This window comes from Malaya genurostris, chromosome 2 (assembly GCF_030247185.1).
Source record: "Malaya genurostris strain Urasoe2022 chromosome 2, Malgen_1.1, whole genome shotgun sequence".
In the NCBI taxonomy this organism is placed as follows: Eukaryota; Metazoa; Arthropoda; class Insecta; order Diptera; family Culicidae; genus Malaya; species Malaya genurostris.
The window spans coordinates 106,593,472-106,618,497 of NC_080571.1; the positions used below are offsets into that span (position 1 = coordinate 106,593,472).

Genomic DNA, 25,026 nt, shown 5'->3' on the forward strand with positions numbered 1-25,026 from the left:
TGAGAATTGAGAATTGAGAATTGAGAATTGAGAATTGAGAATTGAGAATTGAGAATTGAGAATTGAGAATTGAGAATTGAGAATTGAGAATTGAGAATTGAGAATTGAGAATTGAGAATTGAGAATTGAGAATTGAGAATTGAGAATTGAGAATTGAGAATTGAGAATTGAGAATTGAGAATTGAGAATTGAGAATTGAGAATTGAGAATTGAGAATTGAGAATTGAGAATTGAGAATTGAGAATTGAGAATTGAGAATTGAGAATTGAGAATAGAGAATTGAGAATTGGGAATTGAGAATTGAGAATTGAGAATTGAGAATTGAGAATTGAGAATTGAAAATTGAGAATTGAGAATTGAGAATTGAGAATTAAGAATTAAGAATTGAGAATTGAGAATTGAGAATTGAGAATTGAGAATTGAGAATTGAGAATTGAGAATTGTGAAGTGAGAATTTTGAATTGAAAATTGAGAATTGTAAATTGTAAATTAAAAATTACGAATTTTCGATGGATGGATTTAATTGAATTTCAGGTTCTTTTCTGCTTTTGTATTCAGGGAGAATCGAACAACGCAAAATATTATTGACGTCGATCCCCCAGCTCCACGATCCAGGCGACCAATAAGAAAAACGATAATACTCACCCAGCATACGAATGATGGCTTTTCGTGATTGAGATACTCTCGATGGTCCATTTACGGATCCGTTCCGCACGCCTAAAAATCAGATAGAAAGTATATTAAATTATGCAAGACTTGTAACCTGAAAGGGTTCGGTCATTCAGAGAACTACACGATTTGGGTGTTTCGAGACGAACTTTGCTTAAGGACAAACAGGCACTCACCAAGTTCTTCCGTCCGCTGGGTTCGTGATCGAATCTGTAAACCCATCCGGCCATACAAGACGACCATCACTACCATCGGAATAACAAAGAACAGACATGTGGACAGTTCCCAGAGGGGAATCCCTTCCGGGTTGCTCAGCATCGCACAGAACGCCGAATCCAGGATTTTTTCACCAGCTGGGGGAGGAAAGAGAAATTCGTTTATACATTCTGAACATCGGAATCGAACATGTTTTATCAGACTAACAACGGGTGGAATAATATTTTATTGCCCGGCTTGGGACGACAAAGAAAGCTGTCATAACAATTGAATTTATGCAGGCATCAACCGTGACATGATGACAAGGTTTGTTAGAAAAAACGTTTGTTGAAATTATGATTGATGAAAATGTATTCTTCTGACCGAAAAGTGAATTGAATCTGCTATGAAATGTCGTGTTCGATGATAGAAATTCCAATCAAAATCCTAATCAAATGCAGCTTTTGATCGAAAAAATAGGACCGGTGATAACCGAAAAAATTACCATGCTTCTCCGTTAGTTTCCTAACCAATTATGGAGACGCAAGGTCACCCAAATTGACCGTGCCATTCTGATACTCACTCGGTGGGTACACGATGTAATCGATGTCCGTAAATACGGCGAAAGGTACAGCACTAAACAGGCTCACAATCCACAGACCGGCAATGATTCGTACCGGTCGTTGCAATCCGGACATCGTGTACAGATGTAATGGGTGACAGATGGCCAGGAAGCGCTCCATCGAGAATGCCACTATCGTCAGTACGGAGACGTACGTTGAGGCTTCCGATAGCAGCGCCCGAATCTTACAGAACACTAGTCCCATGTTGTACGGATACTGGTGCCAGTAGAGGCTTATCTCGTACGGAAGGCCTGCAAAGACAGATAGTAAAGATAGAAGATAATTGAGTTTAACGGGAAATTTGTTTTTTTTTTCAACTGCATATGTTTATTCATTTTGTGGAAATTATGCTCAATTGATTTCCAAATAATCCAGATTACCCCAGCAAGAAATTCTGTAAAACGAGTCTACATTTTCATAAAAGCCGTATATCAAGAGCGTGAGCCATATTTTCGATGTCAGTTGCATATTTTTGATTTAACGATAATCCTACATACCGAATGAACAGAATGATTTATACGAGCAAACAATGCAATGGCATCAACTTGAAAAACAGTAAAAGCCATGCTGAAAATTTGATACTTTTTATTTGTGTTTCTCTTCCGGCTGAATCGTTTGCTCTGTAATAAATATACCGTAGGCAAAAAGGGAAAAACAAACATCCGGTTTTTTAAGTAACAGTGTTGAGTGTTGACGCAACTGACTACCAAGAAATGAAAAAAAATTTCATCCTGACCTTTCAACCTGTGCTGTAGTTGGAGGATTGGGTTGTTTACGGACGACGTTTGGGTTTATACGGACGATAAAAAAACTGTTCTTAAACATCACGCTGATTTGTTTTTAAAATGTATTCGTGGCTAAGGTTGCTATGTAGTTTTCAAAACACGCGTTTTCGGTACGACACCATTTTTTTCCAACAATTTGTCTCACAGTAAAATATATTGGGTAAGTGCTTCTCGAAGTACAACCAAATACAATTAATAATACCCCTAAGTCCGATACAAACGAACCGCCAATGTTTGGTTCACAGTCTGAACAAGTAAGCCTAGCAAATTACTCCCTTTCATTGCGATAGTTTGAAAATATGGAAGGAGATCGTTTCTGGCAACGCTTTATGCTAGTTGCTACGGTGCAAAACAAACTTGTTTGTTTATGTTTATCGTTGCTGTATTAAACTGCAACAGTCAGTCTAAATATCACCGGCACTAGCACAAAAGATAAAAAATGAACACAAACACCCACGAATCTACAAATATCAATACAGCTAGTAGTATATTCATGGTGGCTAAACCATTCTAGATTATTGTTTAACTTACGTTTGTAACTTTTCTGTGATCTTGATTATCAGATAAAAACTGTTTGTTTATTTATTTTTCACTATAATAAACAGTAACTATAGACCAATCCACGTGCGAATGTGTTGGTGTGGCTATTCTCAGAAGTTGGAAGGTTAATGCTAGTGTGAGTATGTCGCAATAACCCAGTGAATTTTGTCGAGCCGCATCGTGTCAATTATTGAAGACATATATGCAATAAAAAACACTGCAATGCCAAGAGAACAGATGAGAAAGACATAAAATCATTCATGAAACTCTATATCACGTAATGGAACTGTCTTCTACTTGGTTCATTAGTTCATAGCTTACGAAATTCTATATGCATTTTTCGCAGTGTATGATTATGAGTCAAAAATGCTTTACCTCAGTGTAAAATTGAACCCACAACAAACTTTGACTTCGGCTCGCACACATTCTAATTTCGTATATGAATAGATCTGCGCACTCTGCATCGGTGTGAGTAACAGAGACGTCAAATTGCTCAATGGTGAACTTGTTCTTATCCTTCAGTGTTGCTAGTTTTATAGAAAACTCGTTAAAGTACATTGTCACTCTGACAGTGTATCATGACAGTGTACTACCGCACGATGCAAAATGTGTTCTTGAAAATTTGTCGAAGTATTCTGTATTATAATTTGTATTTAATATAACTTCCTGTAGATGATAGATAATGTTGTTTTGTTTTCAAATATGTAATTATGTTTTTAACCCAGTTGTCGAAGTCAACTTATGATTTACCGTGCATATTACAGGGTAAAGTAAATAGAATACGCTGTCACTCAGGTCTATTTTCGAATGCAAGAGCTCTTCAAATTAGTTTTGTCGTGAACACGGCTTGCTTTACTTTGGAGCACCTTTTCAAAATTTACCTTCTGAGAGAGTGATAAGTTTTTGATCGTGAATATCTCTTGTTGTATCTAACGTATCACCATAACTTTTACTACTTGCCATTGGAAATATGATTTTTAAGATAAAATTTCCAGTTGTTTGACAAAATCTCAAATAATTCAAAATTAATTTTTACTTTACCAACGAGTATTGAAGAGGATGCGTGTTTGCCTATCTCGTATTTTAAAAGCTCATAGCTCTGTGATCTGTGGAAGGATTTATATAAACTAACTACCAATAGATTCGATATTTTTCAATTTGAACGTGTATTGCAACAACATTGAAGTCGATTTATTAATTTGGTTGATTTGACGTGAAGCCGCCATAATCAAGTTCAGTTTTGCAATGACTGGGCGGAAACATATATTGGAGAAGCCAAATGAATGAAAAACTAACAGAAAAGATGATTTTTTGGAAAAAGATACGCTCAGAGACAGGACTCGAACCTGCGTTCTTATGCATTCCGTGCATACGCGCTACCATTTCGCCACTCTGAATCTTGTTTTAGTCACTCTAAAACGCCAGACAGACATAGTAGTTACGTACATCGAACATGGTCTACATCCTGGCCGTCACCCGACCGATACCTTACATCCAAACATCTTCTCTGTCCATCAAACACTAATCTTATACGCTTTAGGAGAGTGTATTTATAATCACTTGTCTCCTTCTTTAATGGTGCATTCGTCATCTAACACTCGATGTGGATAGACGAATAACATACTACGACTAATTTCGATTTTGTTTTATCTTTTATTCGCAGCTTTCTACCTACCCAAACTATGGGAAAACGCGCCATAGATCCGAGAAGGATGCTAAGCGTCTGAAGCCAAGTGATGTACAGGTAAACGACCGTTTGCTGAGTAACAACCAATACGGTGATCTGCCAGTTGATGTCGAAGAGGAACTGCAGAAGAAGGAAAAAATGCCGCCTTTCTACCTGTAGGGCTTCCCACCAACTCTACGCTCGGATATCAACACACTGATCAGCAAAGGACTACAGGCAACAATCCGTTTATGTACTGAAGGCTACAAATAACTGTTCCGGCTTTGAACCACTACAAAGGAGTGGAATTGTACCTGCAGCAGACAAAAGCGGAATACTTCACACACGATATTGCCGCCAATAAACCTATGAAGGTTGTACTTCGAGGACTACCCGACATTATGGAAGCCGAATTAAAGCAGGCACTGTCGGAGGCTGGACTAAAGCCTTTGATGGTGTTTAAAATGAAGCGACATAACACGGACAAAAAGTATTGAGATCAATTCTACTTGGTTCATCTGGAGAAGGGCTCCATCACCATGAGTCAATTAAAGCCATAAAATCGTTATTTCATATAATCATCGAATGGGAAAAGTATAAACCGGTACATCGAAATGTCACACAGTGCACGAACTGTTTGAACTACGGCCATGGAGCGAGGAATTACCACATGAAAAGTCGGTGCGAGAAATGTGCCGATTCACACAATACCAACGATTGCCTACTAGATGACATCGCTGTAAAATGTGTGAACTGTGATGGCGACCATCCATCTACTAGCAAATCGTGTCCCAAACGTGCTAAGTTCACAAAAATTCGACAACAGGCGTCCCATAAACAATCAACGCACAAGAATGTTCCACAGAAGGATGAAATTAATTTCCCACGGCTCCCACCGAAGAGATATTCCGAATTTGCCGCCATTTCCTCACAGCAATCCAAAAGATTCAGCCTCTAGAGCACAAATAGATTCTTCCTCCAAAATCCCTCCTGGGTGGGGTAATAATCAACAACAAGCAAAGGATGACTCTGGTGATTTATTCTCTGCTGAACAACTGATCGTCATTTTTGAAACAATAACAACAAAACTACGAAACTGCAGAACGCGGTTAAATCAAATCAACGCCAACGATATTGCTATTTTAACTGAAACTCATCTTAAACCTGAAATTTCTATTTTTATTTCCAATTACAGGATTCACAGGCTCGACAGGACAACTACCAGAGGAGGGGGAGTTGCCATTGCCGTTAAACGATCCATTCAGCACAGGCTTCTGTCAGCCTTAAAAAATTGCAACTTATAGAAGCCATCGGAATTGAGATTACAACGACGATGGGACCAATCATCATCATTGCAGCGTACTGTCCCAAACAAACCAATCTTCGAGATGGTACGTGTGCATCATTGAAGCGAGATCTAGCTATGCTCACTCGACGACAGAACAAATTCATCATTGCTGGGGACCTGGACGCTCGGCATGAGTAGTGGGGAAACAAAAGACAGAATCGAAACGGATTCGTACTTGCCGAAGATTACGAAGCTGGACAATACAACATCCTCGCTCCGGATCAACCAACGCGACTTTCCAGATCAGGAGTTCATTCCATTTTGGATATATTCATCAGAAACATCGCCATAGACAGCTCTCCGGTTGTCTTCAATGAGCTCTCTTTCGACTACTTTCCAGTAATATTGACGTTGGGATCTTCACCAGAAACAGTGCCTATTCAACCTCGGAGGAACTATTATCGCACCAACTGGGTCCCATTTCAACAAATCGCCGACCAACTTATTAACATCGATTTGCCACTAGATTCCCCGATGGAAATCGATGCGGCCCTATCTTCCTTTCAGCATTCAATCACAGTCGCTCGTGATAGGACGGCTCCAGTACAACATATGCCGAGTTCCTCTCTTCAAATTGACAGTGTCACCAAGAAACTCATCCGACTTCGAAATATCTACCGGAGGCAGTATCAACGAACTGGCATCCTAGATAGGAAGACTTCTTATAACAACTTAACTAGGATAATCCAGGAAAGGATATCTGAGCTTCGCAACAGGAACTTCTAGCAAAAGCTTCGAGAAATTCTCCCACAATTTTTTCAAAATTTGTGGGTATTAGGTTAGGGATAGTTATAAATAGATATATATTTTATAAATAATTAAATATTATGATTAAACATTAGTATGTAAAACAAGAGTAACTAAAACACCTATTATTAATAACGAATCGTATGAACAACAAAGATGAAAGGCCAAAGGGTCAAAACACTTGTACTGTAAAATGTTGATGTAATACACAAAAATAAGATTAATAAACAGATATTTATGAAAAAAAAAATGCAAAAAAATGCTTTAATGGTGCCAGTCGCTGGCTGTACATCGTCAGCGACAGATCCCTACGATGTCCAGCCAGCGACTGGCACCATTAAAGAAGGAGACAAGTGATTATAAATACACTCTCCACTACACTCTCAATGCTTGATCGGAGAAATAGGTATAAAGCGAGAAGACTAGTGTTTGATGTACAGAGAAGATGTTTGGATATAAGGTGTCGGTCGGGTGACGGCCAGGATGTAGACCATGTTCGATGTACGTAACTACTATGTCTGTCTGGCGTTTTAGAGTGACTAAAACAAGATTCATAGTGGCGAAATGGTAGCGCGTATGCACGGAATGCATAAGAACGCAGGTTCGAGTCCTGTCTCTGAGCGTATCTTTTCCCAAAAAATCATCTTTTCTGTTAGTTTTCCATTCATTTGGCTTCTTCAATATATGTTTCCGCTCAATCATTGCAAAACTGAACATTGAAGTGTTTCAATAGTACACTACACCTATCTGATTTGACACATGTCTGAACCAGCCAATCAGTTCTGAGTACAAGAACAAAAAATCTGCTACTATACAGCTGCATCGATATAAGAAACGAATGATTCACGTTTTTGTATCATTGTCTGAGCAACACTTGTCGAACCGAGACATACGAGGAAGAGTAACATCGAACACCTCGTGCTTTTGGAGTGTCATCAGTCGTCATGGGAGCGCTGCTCACTGCTGTTCGGAGACCTCACGTTTTTGGGATGAAGCGAGCGCCGAAGAACAGTCGCAGCCGGGCACACAGCAAAACCTTACCGAAAGCCTGCCAATGGAAGTTATCAGTCGGCATGGGAATCTGTCCGGAATTAGAGCTGGATTTGGTTGTGTATTCCAATTGCACCAATCCATTTCCATTTTTCATCTTCTTTGGAATCCAATTGGAAATCACAATGAATTCCTAATCAAATTTTGAACGAGTTTTCCGAGTGTACACACCTAGAGCCATCTCAGTTTTGTCTAAATGCAGATCCTGTTGATCGTGACAATTCAAAGCACTTTTCAGTCCTCTATTAATAATTAAATTCAGTACAACATTAGGAATACTTAAATTTTCTCCATTTATTACCAAAAGCATAATTCATCAAAATGGAAGTTGAAATAGTTTGCGCCATTACTAAGACATTCAATTACGACGGTAACGCACTCTCGCAATGCGAAAATAAAAGTATTGATGTAGAACACAAGTTTGGGTGTCGTTTCGAATTATGTCGTGCGGAACTGGGTTGCCATATATACGGATTAATCTGTATTTTATTTTTCCTGAAAAATACAGATTCAAATGTTGCGAATGTAACATTTTCTTAACACCTCTAAAAATCCACATTTGTTCAACCCGCATCCGTCCTTCAAAAATTGTAACACAAAGTTTCTAATGTATCAATTTGATACATGCCATCGAAACGTACTGAACTCACATCAAAAACAACAGGCCAACATTTTGGCAAACTGTTACAAAATTTGTTTTTCTTTTCTACTTATGCAGGTTTAGAATCTGGTGAATGAATTCCATTTTCTTCTATAATAATCTGAGAGAAGTAAATTTACCAAATGCATTGAATACAGAAACGTGTAACATATATTCAAATATAGCAACTGGCCACAGATTTCCGGATATTCGGAAGTGTGAAGGAAGCGTGCCAATTTTATTCGTATTCACGACATCCAGTTATGTCTCTGATATTACCCACCCGCGAACAGTTCCGTACGATATATTCAAACCTTTTTTGGTCAATTTTGAGGCACCTTCGTGTAAAGTTAATGTCGGATTCTTCAAAAAACAGGACACAAATCACTTTTTCGTCTTTTTCCGACAATACACCGACAGAGCCGCGATTTGGAAAATCGTCGACATTTTTCACCTCTTTAAAACGATTCACCCACTTACTCACAAACTGTTTCGACTTTTTCATGTATTTCGCTGCGGTAGTTTGGGACCGTTCGGGCGCGAGCACAAAAAACTACTTCGAAGCGCGTAGCATGTGCGGTACTAATTTTGGAAAAATGCTGAAATTGAATTGTAAACAATAGTCAGCTGATTTTTTCTCGAATTGCATCACGGACACTATTTTCCTCTGTGTTGAACAAAAATATTACACCATTTCACTTTACCGGTCGCGTGTAATCGTGACCACGCTCTTATGTAACAGACTGTATATGATAAAATCGATTATCACTAACATATGTTCAAATTTAAGGTGTTGTAATATTTTGAATAAGAAGTCTTGGGTACTGACTTTTTTAAAAAAATTGTAGTGTTTTGATAAATCTCATCTTCACATCACTAGGTGGATCACAACAGGTTTTAGTTTCGAGCTGCAATACTAGAAGGTGCAACAAGAAAGATATTTTTTAGATTCACACAATCTCAAAAATGTATACTGTACCAAGTCTTGGTTTTCTCAACCGTATCAATACCCGCTTTAATTGTGGCAATTGTCTCTCCAACCCGATAAAGACGAACGCCACAAGAAAAATCCCAAACAAAAATTGACAGAAAATGCGATAGTCAGACTTGCTCCGATTTTGATGAATCTTTGCACACGTCTCTACACAGTTAGGTTGTCCCATTTAATCAGCTATAATAAAAGCTATCATCAGAAATAACAGAATTTTGCGTGGGATTAAAAAATTACGTTGCTAGAAAATCAATTAAACAAAGTGATAATCATATAAATCTTAATAATTAAAGCAATCAATAAAGGTGCTGAAATCATTAAATAAATGATAACGCTGATGTACCCCCACAGGCAGCAAAAGAGACAAAAGCAAAATCTCAAATCAGCATCTGATGGCGAAGCAGAGAGTGAAGCTAGACTTGCGATGCAACGTATATATGCGATTGCTGGTGGACAGGCTGCCATAGAGATAGGCTTCTTTATACTTGAAAGCTGTGGCACCCGAGTACAGCGAAGCATACTCGGTTCTTCTAGTCAATTAAGCTGTTTCTGCATATGTTTTCACATGTTGGGTAGTTTGATTGGTATAACCATTTTCCCCGGACTAAAGCTAAGGTTCGAGTCTCGTTTCTACGGTTAGATTTTCGCGGTTTTCATTACATAGTTTATTACTGTTACTCGTTAGATACTGTTCAAATTCATGTCTGATACAGATTTCTGTCTTTAAGTCAGCATCGAGATTACGTTACATTTAAGTTTCAGGAATTTATACAGTGTAGTTTGCAGAAGAATTTTTGTTTGTTTGCATGGATGAAAGCACCTTCTCGACTCAAAAATAATTTTTCAAAAAGACACATGTAATTTTTGCATTCACTTGCTCCAACCAAAAAGATGTATAAAATCGATTGGAGGCTCTTAAAAACATATAAAATAAAATTCTTATAAAACGACAGAAAAGTTAAATAAAAAAAAATTGATTTTATTCCAATTCCATTTTTTGTTTGTTTTGCCTTTCTCATATAGAAAGGTTATGCAATCACTGTGAAAACCGACTTTTGAACCGAGACCCGGAGGGCCGATTGTCATATACCATTCGACTCAGTTCGTCGAGTACGCAAAATGTCTCTCTGTGTGTGTGTGTGTGTGTGTGTGTGTGTGTATGTGTGTATGTAACGTTTTTTTGCACTTACTTTTCTCGGAGATGGCCGAACCGATTTTCACAAACTTAGATTCAAATGAAAGGTCTTGTGGTCCAATACAAAATTTCTGAACATTATTTCGATCCGACTTCCAGTTCCGGAATTATGGGGTAAAATGTGCAAGAAAATGTGAAAATAAGTGCACTAACTTTTCTCAGAGATGGCTGAACCAATTTTCACAAACTTAGATTCAAATGGAAGGTCTTGAGGTCTCATAAAAAAATACAGAATATTTTTTGGATCTGACTTCTGGTTCGGGAGTTATGGGGTAAAATGTGCAAAAAAATGAAAATATGTGTTCTAACTTTTCTCATAGATGGCGCGACCGATTTTCACAAACTTAGGTTCAAATGAAAGGTCCTACGGTCCCATACGTAATTCCTGAATTTCATGCGGATCCGACTTCCAGATCCGGAAATATAGGGTAAAGTGGGTTAAAAATTGTATACCATCACTGAAAATGGCGAAAAATCTTAAAAAGATTTCTAAATCGACCTCAAATATTTTCCAATTGACAGTTTTTATCAGTAGACGGTCAAACAAACCGATTTCGGTTATTCTTTTAAGAATCGAAGAAAATTATTTTGATGCGTACCACAGTATTTTATATGATAGTATGATTGATATGAGAAAGGCATCATTACACCACTAGGTGGATTAAAACAGGTTTTTAAACTTGTTATTAAAACAAACATTGGAGTTAATCTGGTTGGTACGTTTTTTAAATGAAAAGCTAAAAAAACGTTGAATTTTTGATAATATATATTTTTTTTTCCATAAATACGTTTATTTCTTAAGGCAGTTTACATAAGTTTTTCTTCGCCGTAGCATCACTTTTACATAATATTCTTATCCTAATTTAATTCTAACATAGTCACAACGTTTTGAATTTATTAAAACATATTCTCTTATAGCTTAAATATCATCTTAGGTAACTCGTCATTAATTATGAAATCTACTCGGAAATATTATTTGAACCAAACGATTAACTTCTATAAATTATAAAATAAGCTGTTATTTTCAGACATTTTGTTGATAATTTCATAAACTGTTTCGAGTTTGTTTGTATCATTACATAATTTTTATTCTAATTTAGCTATTGGTTGAACTCATGGACGCAGCTGGAATCAGAACTAAGTCTTAAAAGGGGCCTTTATTAAATTGAAACTCCAATTTTCTTTATGAAATGATAAATAAGTTTCATGTATGAAAGGTCACGACAAGCAAGAATGTCTCGAACTGGGATATTGGATAGTCTACCTTGGGTACGCAAAGAATTTATTAGTTGAGATCTGACATCACGATACTCCACGCATGTCCAAACGACATGATCAATATCCCGATAACCTTCTCCGCAAGCACAATGATTAGTCTCGGAGAGCCCAATTCGAAGGAGATGTGCATCTAACGTGTAGTGATTGGACATGAGTCTGGACATCACACGAATGAAATCCCTACTCACATCCAGTCCCCTGAACCATGCCTTTGTCGATATTTTCGGAATAATTGAGTGCATCCACCGACCCAGATCATCTCTATCCCAAGATGCTTGCCAGCTGGCAAGTGTTCTTTGGCGAGACGAGCTATAGAATTCGTTGAAAGCAATCGGTCGCTCATAAATGTCACCCTCAATAGCACCACGTTTGGCTAAAATATCGGCTCTTTCATTGCCAGGAATGGAGCAATGAGCCGGGACCCAGACTATAGTGATTAGATAATTATTATTCAATATGTCGTTCAGACACTGTTTTATTTTACCCAAGAAAAACGGTTCATTTTTGCCAGCAGCGATTGAGCGAATGGCTTCAATTGCACTCAGACTATCTGTGAAGAGGAAATAATGGTTTGGAATTAATGTGACGATTACACTCAAACTATAATGAACTGCTGCTAGCTCTGCTATATAAACAGATGCAGGTTCTTGAAGCCTAAATGAGGCCGAAACATTATTGTTGAACATACCAAACCCTGTCGCTTCTTCAATTCGCGATCCGTCCGTATAAAACATTTTCTCAGAGTCAATATGCCTGAACTTACTTGAAAATATTGTTGGGATTTCCGTCGAGCGTAGATGATCCGGGATTCCACGCACTTCACGCTGCATGGATGTATCGAAAAATAAAGTTGAGTCAGGGGCACTTAGGATGCTGACACGGATAGGAATATATCTTGAAGGGTTGATTTCCTGTGACATATGGTTAAAATATACTGTCATAAATTTTGTTTGAGATCGAAGCTCGACTAGTCGTTCGAAATTATTAATTACCATGGGATTCAGCACCTCACATCTTATTAGCAGGCGTGATGAAAGCTCCCAAAATCGATCTTTTAATGGAAGAACTCCCGCCAGAACTTCAAGACTCATTGTATGTGTCGAATGCATGCAGCCTAAGGCAATTCGCAAACAACGGTACTGAATTCGCTCAAGTTTGATAATATGAGAGTTTGCAGCGGAACGAAAACAAACGCATCCATATTCCATCACTGAAAGTATCGTTGTTTGATACAATTTTATTAGATCTTGCGGATGAGAACCCCACCAAGATCCTGTTATTGTTCGAAGAAAATTTACTCTTTGTTGGCATTTCGTTATCAGATACCTAATGTGTCCTCCCCACTTGCATTTGGAATCGAACCACACCCCGAGGTATTTAAAAGTTAAAACCTGTTGGATCATTCTTCCCATCATATGGAGCTGAAGCTGCACGGGATCATGCTTTCTTGAAAAGACGACTAACTCTGTTTTCTCCGCAGAGAATTCGATACCAAGATGAACAGCCCAAACGGACAAGTTATCTAAGGTATCTTGCAATTGTTTATGCAGATCAATAGCTTTGGGCCCAGTAACTGAAACCACGCCATCATCTGCTAATTGTCTTAGTGTACATGGGGTTACTAGACAGCTGTCAATGTCATTCACGTAAAAATTATAGAGGAGCGGACTGAGGCATGAGCCTTGCGGGAGACCAATGTAGCTAATTCTGAATGTTGCCAAATCGCCATGTGAAAAATACATGCACTTCTCTGACAAAAGGTTGTGCAAATAATTATTTATAACCGCTGGAAGTCCATGTTGGTGGAGCTTGTCTGAAAGAACATCAATGGAAACTGAATCAAATGCTCCTTTAATGTCTAAAAATACAGATGCCATTTGTTGCTTTTGAGCGAAGGCAATTTGGATGTCAGACGAAAGTAATGCAAGGCAATCATTCGTCCCTTTATTTCTACGGAAGCCAAACTGAGTATCTGACAACAAACCGTTCGTCTCGACCCAAGTGTCGAGACGTCGTAGAATAATTTTTTCGAACAATTTTCTGATGCAGGACAACATCGCAATGGGTCTATATGAGTTGTGATTGGAAGCTGGTTTCCCCGGCTTTTGAATGGCGATAACTTTCACTTGTCTCCAGTCAGGTGGAACAATATTTTGCTCAAGAAACTTGTTGAACAATTCCAACAAACGTCTTTTTGCGAGGTCGGGCAGATTCTTCACCAAGTTGAATTTAATTCTGTTCAACCCAGGGGCGTTATTGTTACAAGACAAGAGTGCTATAGAAAATTCCATCATTGAAAATGGGTTATTAATAAAACCATTATTTGGAGGAGATTCCCGTATAATGCTCTGCGTAGGAACAGAATCTGGGCAAACTTTCCTAGCAAAGTCAAATATCCATCGGTTCGAGTATTCATCACTCTCATTGCCCACGTTACGATTCCTCATTCGTCTGGCCGTATTCCAAAGAGTGCTCATTGAGGTTTCTCTTGACAAACCTTCGACAAAATGTCTCCAATAGCTACATTTTTTGGCTCGAAGTATGCTCTTGTACTTGGTTTCTAAAACCATAAGTTTTTCAAAATTCTGAGGAGTTCCTCCTCCCCGTTTTAGAAACGTCTTGCAAGCATTTTGTTTTGCGAGTTTAGCCTCTGAGCACTCTTTGTCCCACCAGGGGTTGGGAGGCCTTCTGTTAGTCGTTGGCCCAGGAAAGCGTTTAGTTTGGGATTGTTCTGCGGCCTCCAGAATCGAACAAACGAGGAAGTCATATTCTTCAAGTGGAGGGAGCTCTTCCATTGAATTCAAAATACTAGAGATTCTACTTTGGTATTTAATCCAGTCGATATTTTTTGTCAAATCATATGGAATACTAGCTGAATTAGCAATACATTTGTTACAGCTAATTGAGATGATGATTGGTAAATGATCGCTACCGTGTAAATCAGGCAATATTTGCCAGGTGCAATCTAGTCGAATTGATGTTGAGCAAAGAGATAGATCTAATGCACTTGGGCGTGCAGGAGGTCTTGGGATCCGTGTCATGCTACCCATATTTAATACCGTCATGCTAAAATTGTCACAAATGTTTTGTATTAAAGATGATCTGCTATCATTGTAAACGGAACCCCACATCATTCCGTGCGAATTTAAATCCCCCAGAATCAATCGTGGAGCAGGAAGGGCTTCAACCATTTCATTAAGCTGTCGCTGTCCAACTTGTGCTTTTGGAGGAATATAAACCGAAGCTATGCAAATATCTTTGCCTTTAATGTTTATTTGGCAAGCAACAACTTCTATACTAGAAGTTGAAGGGATGTTTAATCTATAAAAGGAACAGCATTTCTTAATTCCCAAAAGCACTCCACCATACGGAGAGTCTCTATCGAGACGTATAATGTTAAAATCATTAAAATTTAAAGCTATGTTTGAAGTAAGCCATGTTTCGCATAAAGCAAATACATCACATTTTTGACTATGCAATAAAATTTTAAATGAATCAAGTTTTGGCATGATGCTTCGACAATTCCACTGCAGGACAGTGATTGTATCATTTGCGGCGGGTGATAAATTATCCATCAAAAGATACAAAACCTGAGACAATTGGCCATTGAGCTGATAACTGCTTCAAAAAATTTCTAGCTATTGGAAGGAATGCCATTATGAGGGTCTTTAAGGGTTCAGATATATTGAATGCTGAGAAAATCCATTCAACAATTTCCGAAAACTTCAGTAATCCTGTTGGTGGCTGTGAAATGGAGCCCACAGGATTATTACCTTTTTCTGTGCTAGATCCTGGATTGGTTTCCAGGAGGCACAGTCTTTGGTTTTGACTTTTTTTGTTTAACACGGGGATCTTTTTTTGAAGATGAAACTTTAGGTGTCTTTTTTGGTAATTTGGAAGAAGACTTCTTTCTCTTAACTGACCCTTGGGTAGTGATAAACGAATTACCTTCACTATTTTCGTCAGAGTCAGAGTCCTCTGTTTCCTCTAGATTTGAAAACCCGTTTTCGGTTTCCAAAGGGGGGACATCAATGACCGTTTTAAGCATTTCTGCATATGTGCGCTTAGACCGTGCTTTTAAAGAAAGCTTAATTTTGTCTTTGTGCACTTTAAATGCAGTGCATACTGAAATATCCTCATGAGGACTTTCCCCACAATAAATACATTTTTCAATTTCCTTGTTGCAATCATTATCTTTATGAGGTCCTTCACACTTAATACATTTTGGTTTATTGCTACAGTAAGTAGCTGTGTGTCCGAATTTTTTGCAGTTCGTACAATTCATTACATTTGGAACAAAAAGCCGAACAGGGAGGCGAATTTTATCGACATAGACATGGGACGGCAACGCAGATCCGGCAAATGTCACTCGAAACGAGTCTGATGGGCGATAAACTTTTTTTCCCTCTTCATAAACTACTGAGTACAGTTGTTTGCACTCCAGTATTTTCACACCCTCAAGCATAGAGTTCTTGAAACGACCAACACCATGCTTGAGTAAATCATCTACCGAAAGACTCGCTTCGGTAACAACACCGTCAATTTCGACATCTTTGGAGGGTATGTAAACTTTATACTCTTTATTGAAATGTTCCGAAGAGACAATATCATTCGCGTGTTTCAAATTATTTACCACAACACGAATTTTATCGTTATTTACTTTTATGATCTCTTTGATTGAAGAGAATCGTGATGTCAAACCTTTAGAAATTTGGTAAATGTTTAATGGCTTTGATATACGTCTAAAAAAGACTATCCAAGGCCCAGAAGAGCTCTCCTGATATTTTTTCGTTCGTGGGGGTATAGGATTCATGCTAGGATTTACGTCCATGGATTCATCCATCACATTAAAATTTTTAATCAAACTTTAAAATAAAAAATGAAACCAACACTACACAGTACTCAATCAAAAGGAAAAGAAAAAACTTCTACCTTGAAATTGTTGTCTATCTCCGTTGCACTGCCGTGTAGATCCTCGTTGCTCTAGATGTTCTTGTTGGATGCTGATTGTTGGATGTGATGCTGCTGCTACCTGACATCCAGCACCACTCGATTTCCGATTTACTTTTGTCTTCGCCAGCTGCAACCAGTGCAGGTCACCGGTGTATACCTGCGTGTTGTATGGCAGTGGAAAGACCGAGTTGTCTTGTCTCCTTCTTCCTTGTGCTCCGCACCGATATGCTACTGCACCGAAGTGCCTTCGCACCGGTGTGCCTTTGCACTCTCCTGCTTCTGTGTGCCTTTGCACTCTTCTTCTTCAATGTGCCTTTGCACTCTCCTGCTCAGCACTTGTGGCTGTATATTGTGGCCTGGGTAGAGCTTGGGAAACGCCCTTTGTTGTTTCCTTCACCAGCTTGGCCCAGCACTAGGCCTCTCTTATGCAGCACGATTTTACGTTTTAACGGCTGCTGCCAACAGGTCTCTACCTGTAGTTCAACCGTTGTCGTATTTAACGCGTGTAAACTAACCAGCGTTATTAAACTGTACGCTTCTATACACAACCTTCTCGGTTGAACGGCTATTACTGAATGATAATATATATTTGAAAACTATGATTTTAAAGAACGAAGCAAAAATTTTCTCATTGTGACTAGCTCAAGTCTTTTGTTAGATTGCGCCGTATTTTTCCGAATTGCTGTAGCTCTCAAACTGCTAATTAGAAAAATGGGGTTCGGAGAAGAAGTGATAAAACAATATTAAAAATTGCGCACGGGAAAAAGAAGTTATATACTTTTGTCATAATTAGGTATCAAGGTTTGGATGAACGAAACTGTGAAGATGATTGTACATGCTTCACTGCGTATGATATTCATGAATATACCTGCTTTATGAACTATTTCGCTTTTGAGGAGTCGTGCGGTTTGTTGTTTCATTGGAATGGCTGTCCATGCACGAGAATGGAAGAGAACGAAAAATACCACCACTACCACTGTTTCTCCTTCTCTCGGTAACAGAGAATGTGTAACCCCATAATTCATAGCACGCAACTATCTTCAAAAGACTGGATAGTGCTGAAAATTATATATTCAGTTTTTTTTTCAAGACTAATAACTGACTCTTAACTGTCGAATGTTTCTCTGAGATCCAAACGTGCTTCACATTCGTTTATACATAATTCATTTCGTGTGCACTGTCACCGCTAGCGCGTTTATTTGAATAAAGGATCTGCTGTAATGAGGACATGGGTTTTTACAGCTCTCAACAAGACACAGTAATACGCAATGAAAATTCAATAAAAACCTTTTTTAATCCACCTACTGTTTTAATCCACCTACTGGGCCTTTCTCATATTACTAATATTTTCAGAAATTCACCAGAAGATTTTGTTAAGAATTTTTTTTTCAATCTTGAATAAAAAGAAACTTTCTTTGGGTATACACTAACATAACCTTTTCAAATTGTAAACAGTTGTGTCAAGTTGATAAGAATTTTTCTTTATTTTGCATCGTCGCACTAAATGATTAAACACAATTTTATAGTTCTGGAACCGGAAATCGAACTCGGATGAAATTAAACAACAACCTATAAGACTGTAGGAACTTTTATCTGAGCCTGTTTGTGGAAATCGATCAAATCATCTCTGTGAAAATTGAATGAGTCTCGTTTTAAACTTTTTGACTACTACTTCTGGTACTTCTGGAACCAGGAACTTAGAACCAGTATAACCAAAGTCGGTTCGTTTAGTAAGTAACTAACATAGCCTACAAATTGAATCAGTTTTAAGCCAAATCTAGAAGAATTTTACCCTCCGTCGCTCTAAATGACGGTGTGAAATTCAATAGCAACCTACAGGATTACGAGATTTTTTTTATGAGTGCCTTTATTTGACACATACTCACACATAGTCACATAAAGCTCGATTAACTGTGTCAAATAATATAGAACACTTAGCACTCTGGGTCAATTTTCACAAGTCAATTCTTCAAGTGATTGCATAAACTTTCTATATAAGATAGGCAATAGGTGTACTTTTATAGAAAAGCATCGTTATCATGATCTTGTAATAACAATAACAAGTAGATGCAAATTGAATAAAAGGATTAGAAATTTACATATTTTTCACCTGACAAATATAAATTTTAATATGGCAACCCTGCACGCTGTATGAAATTGAACAAAGCACGCTGTGAATGGAGCAAAGCCGCACGTACCGTCGCGTACCAGTTTTGCATCGTCATTATTTTTTATTAAAGAAGTTTTAACATTGTTGTCACTCACCTCTTCGGACCAGAAAAGTTTTCTGACTCTATGTGCGGGGTTGGGAATCGAACCCAGGTGGGCAGCGTGAAAGGCATCGACTTACCCATCACGCTATACCCGTTCTCCTGCATCATCATTTTGAATTTGAATGTTTTTACACTCATCGTCCTACAATTTCGGAACCGGATGTCGGATCAGGATGAAATTGCACAGTATATTTGAAGACAATGAGAGCTTTAATTTGAATCGTATATCGTGAAAAATGGCTTGACCGTTGCTGAGAAATCGGCGGGACTTCCGTTTTTGGAGATTTTCTTCACTTTTACCGGTGCTTTCGGAAGCGGAAACCGGGGACTAGTAGTCCCAAAGTAGTTTGATGTAATCACTAACTGATAAGATCCGTCAACTAGATCAATTTAGCCGTAAGTTTTATAAAAATGTGCACCTCGGTTCGCCATCACTTGTGAAAAAATACTCATGAAATTGAAAATTTTCACCTATCGCACTGTAATACCGGGACCGGAAGTCGGATCTGGATCAACTTTTCAAGGACTTTTAAAAAAAATTTCAAGACCTTTTATTTGCTTCTTAGTTTGTGAAAATTGGTCAAGAAATTTCCGAAAAAATTGATTGCATATTTTTTCATAAATTTTCACATATTTCCTTGTAATTCCGGAACCGGAAGTGGGATCCAATTAAACTCAGGAAAATTGTATAAGGCTATAAGACCTTTCATTTAAATCTAAGTTTGTGAAAATCGGTTCAGCCATCTTTGAGAAACGTGTGTGACTATTTTTTTCCTTTTTTGGTGCATATCACCCTGTAATTCCGGAACCGAAAGTCGGATCCATATGAAACTCAGGAACTTTGTATGGGACCTCAAGACCTTTCATTTGAATCTAAGTTTGTAAAAATCGGTTTAGCCATCTCTGAGAAAATTGAGTGACATCATTTGTCACACACACAGACAGACATTTTATGGTCTCGACGAACTGAGTCGAATGGTATATGACACTCGGCCCTCCGGTCCTCGGTTCAAAAGACGGTGCAGGAGTTAGTTTCTTTCGAATCAGATCGCCATCGCTAATCCTGCGCTCCTGTTTTTTTTCTTTTTATAATATTCAAGTATACCTAAGAATTCTCATCCTCTATTAACTTGACACGAATTAAGTAAGTTATATGCAACAGTTTTGTTGGCATAAAGTCATCATTAACAGCAGTTCGCGCTCGGAGCACGCAGAAACATTCGACATTTCAAAGCCAGTCATCAGTATGTTGGCGAAAACTGAATATATAATCTTCAGCACTCTTCAGCCTCGTGAAGATAGCTGCTTGCTATGAATTATTTTGTAAAAGGAACGACGTTCAGACCATGAGATAGAAAATTATATTCATTCCGTGTATTTGTGGAATATGATTTTCTACCACTAGTTTTTGTCTCTTTTTGAGCGATGAAATTGTGCGCTCACAATGCTATGGAAACTATATGTTCATTCATGTTCTATTAGAAATCTAATTGATTAACTAAAATTCTGAAATAAAAACGCATTTTCAATTATATTGGTAACCTTTTTTAAACATGATTTGGAATTGTGTCCCTTTAAACATTGATTTCAATGTATTTTGATTTCAATTAAAAAAACTTTTTTAATCCACCTAGTGGTGTAATGATACCTTTCTCATATTACTTATATTTTCAAACACATCTTTAGAAGATTCTGTCAAGTTTCTTTTTTTGAAATTTGAAAAAAAAATCAAAAACTTTCTTTGATATAAATTAGCATCACCTTTTCAATTTGTAAACAGTTATGTCAAGTTAATAAAAATTTAAATGTGGCAACCTTGCAAGCTATACGAAATTGAACAAAGCACGTTGTGTGCTAGGCCGGCTCGTTTTCTTCTTCTTCCGTACCAGCACGTACCGATGCGTACCGATTTTGTATGACAGTTTGAAAGTCGGATCTGGATGAAATTGCACAGTATCTTTTGAGATAATAAAAGCTTTAATTTAAATCATGATGTGTGGAAATCGGTTTAACAGTTGCTGAGAAATCGAAGTGAGTTCCGTTTTTTAGGCTTTTCTTCACTATTACCGGTGCGTTTGGAAGCGGGAACCGGGCACTAGTAGTCCCAAATTAGATTCATATATCCACCAACTAACAAGTTCTGTCAACTAGATGAATTTACCAGTAAATTTCATAAAAATGTGCACCTCGTTTCGCCATCGCTTGTGAAAAAATCCTCATGAAATTGAAATTTTTTACTAATCTCACTGTAATACCAGAACCGGAAGTCGGATATGGATTAACTTTTCGAGGACTTTCTGAAGAATCTGAAGACTTTTCCTTTGCATCTTAGTTTGTTAAAATCGGTTGAGAAATTTCCGAGAAAATTGAATGCGCATTTTCCCATAGATTTGCACATATTGCCTTGTAATTCCGGAACCGGAAGTCGAATCGGAATAAAATTCAATAGCGATCTATGGGACCATAAGACCTTTCATTTGAGTTTGTGGAAATCGGTTCAACCATCTCTGAGAAAATCTAGTGTCATTATTTGTCACAAACACACACACACAGAGATTCTCTCAGTTCGTCGAGCTGAGTCGAATGGTATATGACATTACTCGAAAAGTCGGTTGTGATTGTATAGCCTTTCAATATGGGAAAGGCAAAAATTGTAATAAAAATAATTTATTTCTAACACTACGGAAATTGGAAATTAAAAGTAACTCCAGCTGTGTTGGAGTGACGATTTTTTTTTAATCTGGATCAATACTTTTTGAGCTTTTAGATTATTTTAGTTGATGGCCAAATGAACTGATTTCGTCTAATCAAGACCTCACCTTCCCGAAATACTACACGGAACGACCGAAATTAGCTCTGCGCCTAATTCGTATTACTGTTTTTGAATTAGTTGATTTTAACAACAAAATTTCCAAAATAACTATAAAATTAGTTAAAATTGAGAATTTACATTGCTGAAAAAACTCTTATTTTTAGAGAATGTGTTTAGTTGCCGAATATCCTGGACACAAACCAGCAATATTTCAATCCAACACGAAATTCTTTTTGACAACTAATTTTGTTATTAAAATCAGAAAATTTGTTTCTATTTATCTATCACCATCATTACTGAAAGACAACACAAAGAAAACAAAAATGAAATTGGTTTTATTAACAAGTTTATTAGCCAAAAACTCATGAGAAGTTTCAAAGCAAAGCAATACATTAAAAAGCTAAAAAGGACAGTCTTATTGAAACTGCTTGCAAATTGTATAGATGTTTTTCGCATGTGTTACGATATTTGTTTATTTGTTTGTTTATTTGTTTGGAGCCGGGAAAAGCCCGCTGGAGCTGAGGTTCTTTAAACCTCTTTCTCCAACAGGCATAAAACCTTCTCGTCTTTTGCATCTACAGATTACAAATATCCAACAGATACATTTTTTGGCTTAAAAATACAACTATCACTAATCTTTATCTAAACATAACAAATTAAAAAAAAAATAAATAAATAAATAAAGTAACATGAAAACTCTAACTGTGCCTGTCTCTGAGATCGTAGATAGAATTAAAGCTAACTAGAGAGAGTATTCCGGAAACGTTTTTTTGCAGTAGTACGCGACAAGTGGAAATCGAAAACATCTGAACAGCGATTGAAAAGGCGACACATGCTGAGGAAAGGTTCGTTATATGCATAATTTGTTCTAGCACGAGGTAACCTCAGAAATGACTATCCAAATATACATTTCTAAACCGATTTGTAAAAATGACGTAGACTCTTAGTGGAAAGTGTATTTATTCAGTATTTGTGCGCATTTGAAGCGATTGTGCGTAATAATGTTTTTACGCGGAACAGTGAAGTGAGTTTCGAATGTTGCACTCTAATTGTATATGTCAAATGATGTTTTTGTATCTTCCAAACTTCTGGGCAACCTCGTCCGGTGTACTACTTGTATTCGGTTTTTGTTTTCCGAGTGCTCAAAGTTTTCAGTGAGAGAGTCGATTTCGCGAAGTCGAATGAAGAAAACAACGATTTAGAAGAAAAATTTTCAAAAAGAAGTTTATGTTTCGTTTGTGTCTTTTTCTCCAATACAACATCGTATTTATACCTGCCAATATAGAAAAGACAACCGCGACTGAAATTTTTTTCGGTAGTAGTGTGCCATCTAGTGGCTAATAGTCATTACGGTGTTAACGTTTTTTCGGTGACAGAACGCCATACAGCTGCAAATTGCAGAAATTAATTCAACCCTTTATGTTGGTTGAAAACAAAGTTTTATTTCTCTAATTCAACTAAAAAATTAGTTGAATAGAAATGAAGTGTGCCTTAGCTAAGAAATGACGGCACGTTTAATCGGTGAATTCAACTAAAAAAATAGCCATTTCAACAAATATTTCATTATTATTAAGGGAATTAGAATTAGAAAATCTTAATCAGCAAAAGTTTTTTAGTTGTCTCAAAAAATAACTAACTAAAATCAGAAAATCAACTTTTTTCGCTAAAATGATGATTCCGTGTAGAAATACCAGGGGGAATTAACGTCGTTTTCTTAAAAATGGCTGAACATTGTTTTTTGTAAATTGATTATTTGGTTATTTGTGATTTATTTCATTGAAGTTGTTTTTCAGCCAATTCCCACCGTGATCACTGAAATTAAAAATCCTCCTTACTTAACTCTACTTCTTTCTTCAACGTATTTCTAATTAAACGAACCAACTCAATTCGATTGTCTCCGATAGCTTCTGTTTTTGGGTGAATCTATCACTATAACGAACATTATGCTAAATAGACATTAGTCTTTTAAATTCGCTCATCACTCTTCCGTCTCATTCCGTGAAAATCCCCTTGAAAGCAATAAATCGTGTTTGCAAGAGCTAAATATTTGGTGCTTTGATACGATGCACTGCCGTTTTACTCACCCTCCCCACAAGGGCGAAAAACTTAGGAGCCCTTTTGATCCACGGAATAAATGGCCCAGAACTTTGCACGCTTGTACACGTACTGGAAGGAGATCCCTCCGACGTTGTGGACCATTGATTAGAATTGACTTTTAATGTGGGCGCTGACTGTCCCAGGAATTGTTAGGCATACCATCATCCAGGAAGAATGACTAACATTCCCGGGAAACTTTCTCATCGGGACTGGGGAACACCGGCGTGATGTGGTGTTCTATATTCAGGAGGCGAAACATGGCCACATTCTTGCACCGTAAGAAGAATAGCCTACCCATCCAGAATCGTCATGGTTTGACCTAATTTGTGCGCAATGAAATGTGCGAGTCGCACCGAAACTTGTCACGTAGATAAATGGAAAAGCCGACATGCTGTCGTCTCACGGGAAAACTAAACCTTTCACTCACATTGGATTAGGAACAAGTTTTGTGAATCATAATCAAACGAGATGGAGAGCCGCATTATACAGAAAATCTTGGTTAGGCTAAGATGGACTAAGTGTATACACTTAGCTGGACCGCAAGTACACGGAACGACCGAAATCAGCATTTTCGCGAAAAATTTAGTTGATTTGCTGATTTTAGTTAGTTATTTTTTGAGACAACTAAAAAAATCTTACTTTTGCTGATTTAGATTTTTTATTCTCATTCCCTTAATAATAATAAAATATTTGTTGAAATGACTATTTTTTTTAGTTGAATTCACAAATTAAACGTACTGTCATTTCTTAGCTAAGGCACACTTCATATCCAGTCAACTAATTTTTTAGTTGAATTAAAGAAATATAATGTTGTTTTCAACCAATATGAATGGTTGAATTGGCTTCTGCAATCTGCAGCTATATGGCGCCCTGTCACCGAAACGGTAACACCTTAATGACTACTAGCCACTAGATGGCACACTACTGCCGAAAAAAATTCAGACGCGGTTGTCTTTTCTATATTGGCAGGTATAAATACGATGTTGTGTTGGAGAAAAAGACATAAACGAAACGTAAACATCTTTTTGAATTTTTTTTCTTCTAAAGCACTGTTTCTTCATTCTCACTGAAAACTTTGAGCACTCGGAAAACAAAAACCGAATACAAATAGTACACCGGACGGCGCAGCTCGGAAGGTTTGAAGATACAAAAAACCTTCATCAC

The 25,026-nt window shown here is 37.5% G+C and overlaps 1 protein-coding gene across 7 annotated transcripts in view; it reads right to left on the reverse strand.

The window, feature by feature from the left end:
• LOC131432679 (neuropeptides capa receptor) overlaps positions 1-25,026 on the reverse strand; it is a 348,242-nt gene that overhangs the window by 138,327 nt on the left and 184,889 nt on the right. For all 7 annotated transcript variants that reach the window (XM_058599103.1, XM_058599105.1, XM_058599104.1 and 4 more), the window contains exons 5-7: positions 1,448-1,738; positions 846-1,022; positions 646-717 (exon numbers count right to left, since the gene is read on the reverse strand). In XM_058599103.1, coding sequence (XP_058455086.1) covers positions 646-717; positions 846-1,022; positions 1,448-1,738 — 540 coding nt within the window. The remainder of the gene's footprint in view (positions 1-645; positions 718-845; positions 1,023-1,447; positions 1,739-25,026) is intronic.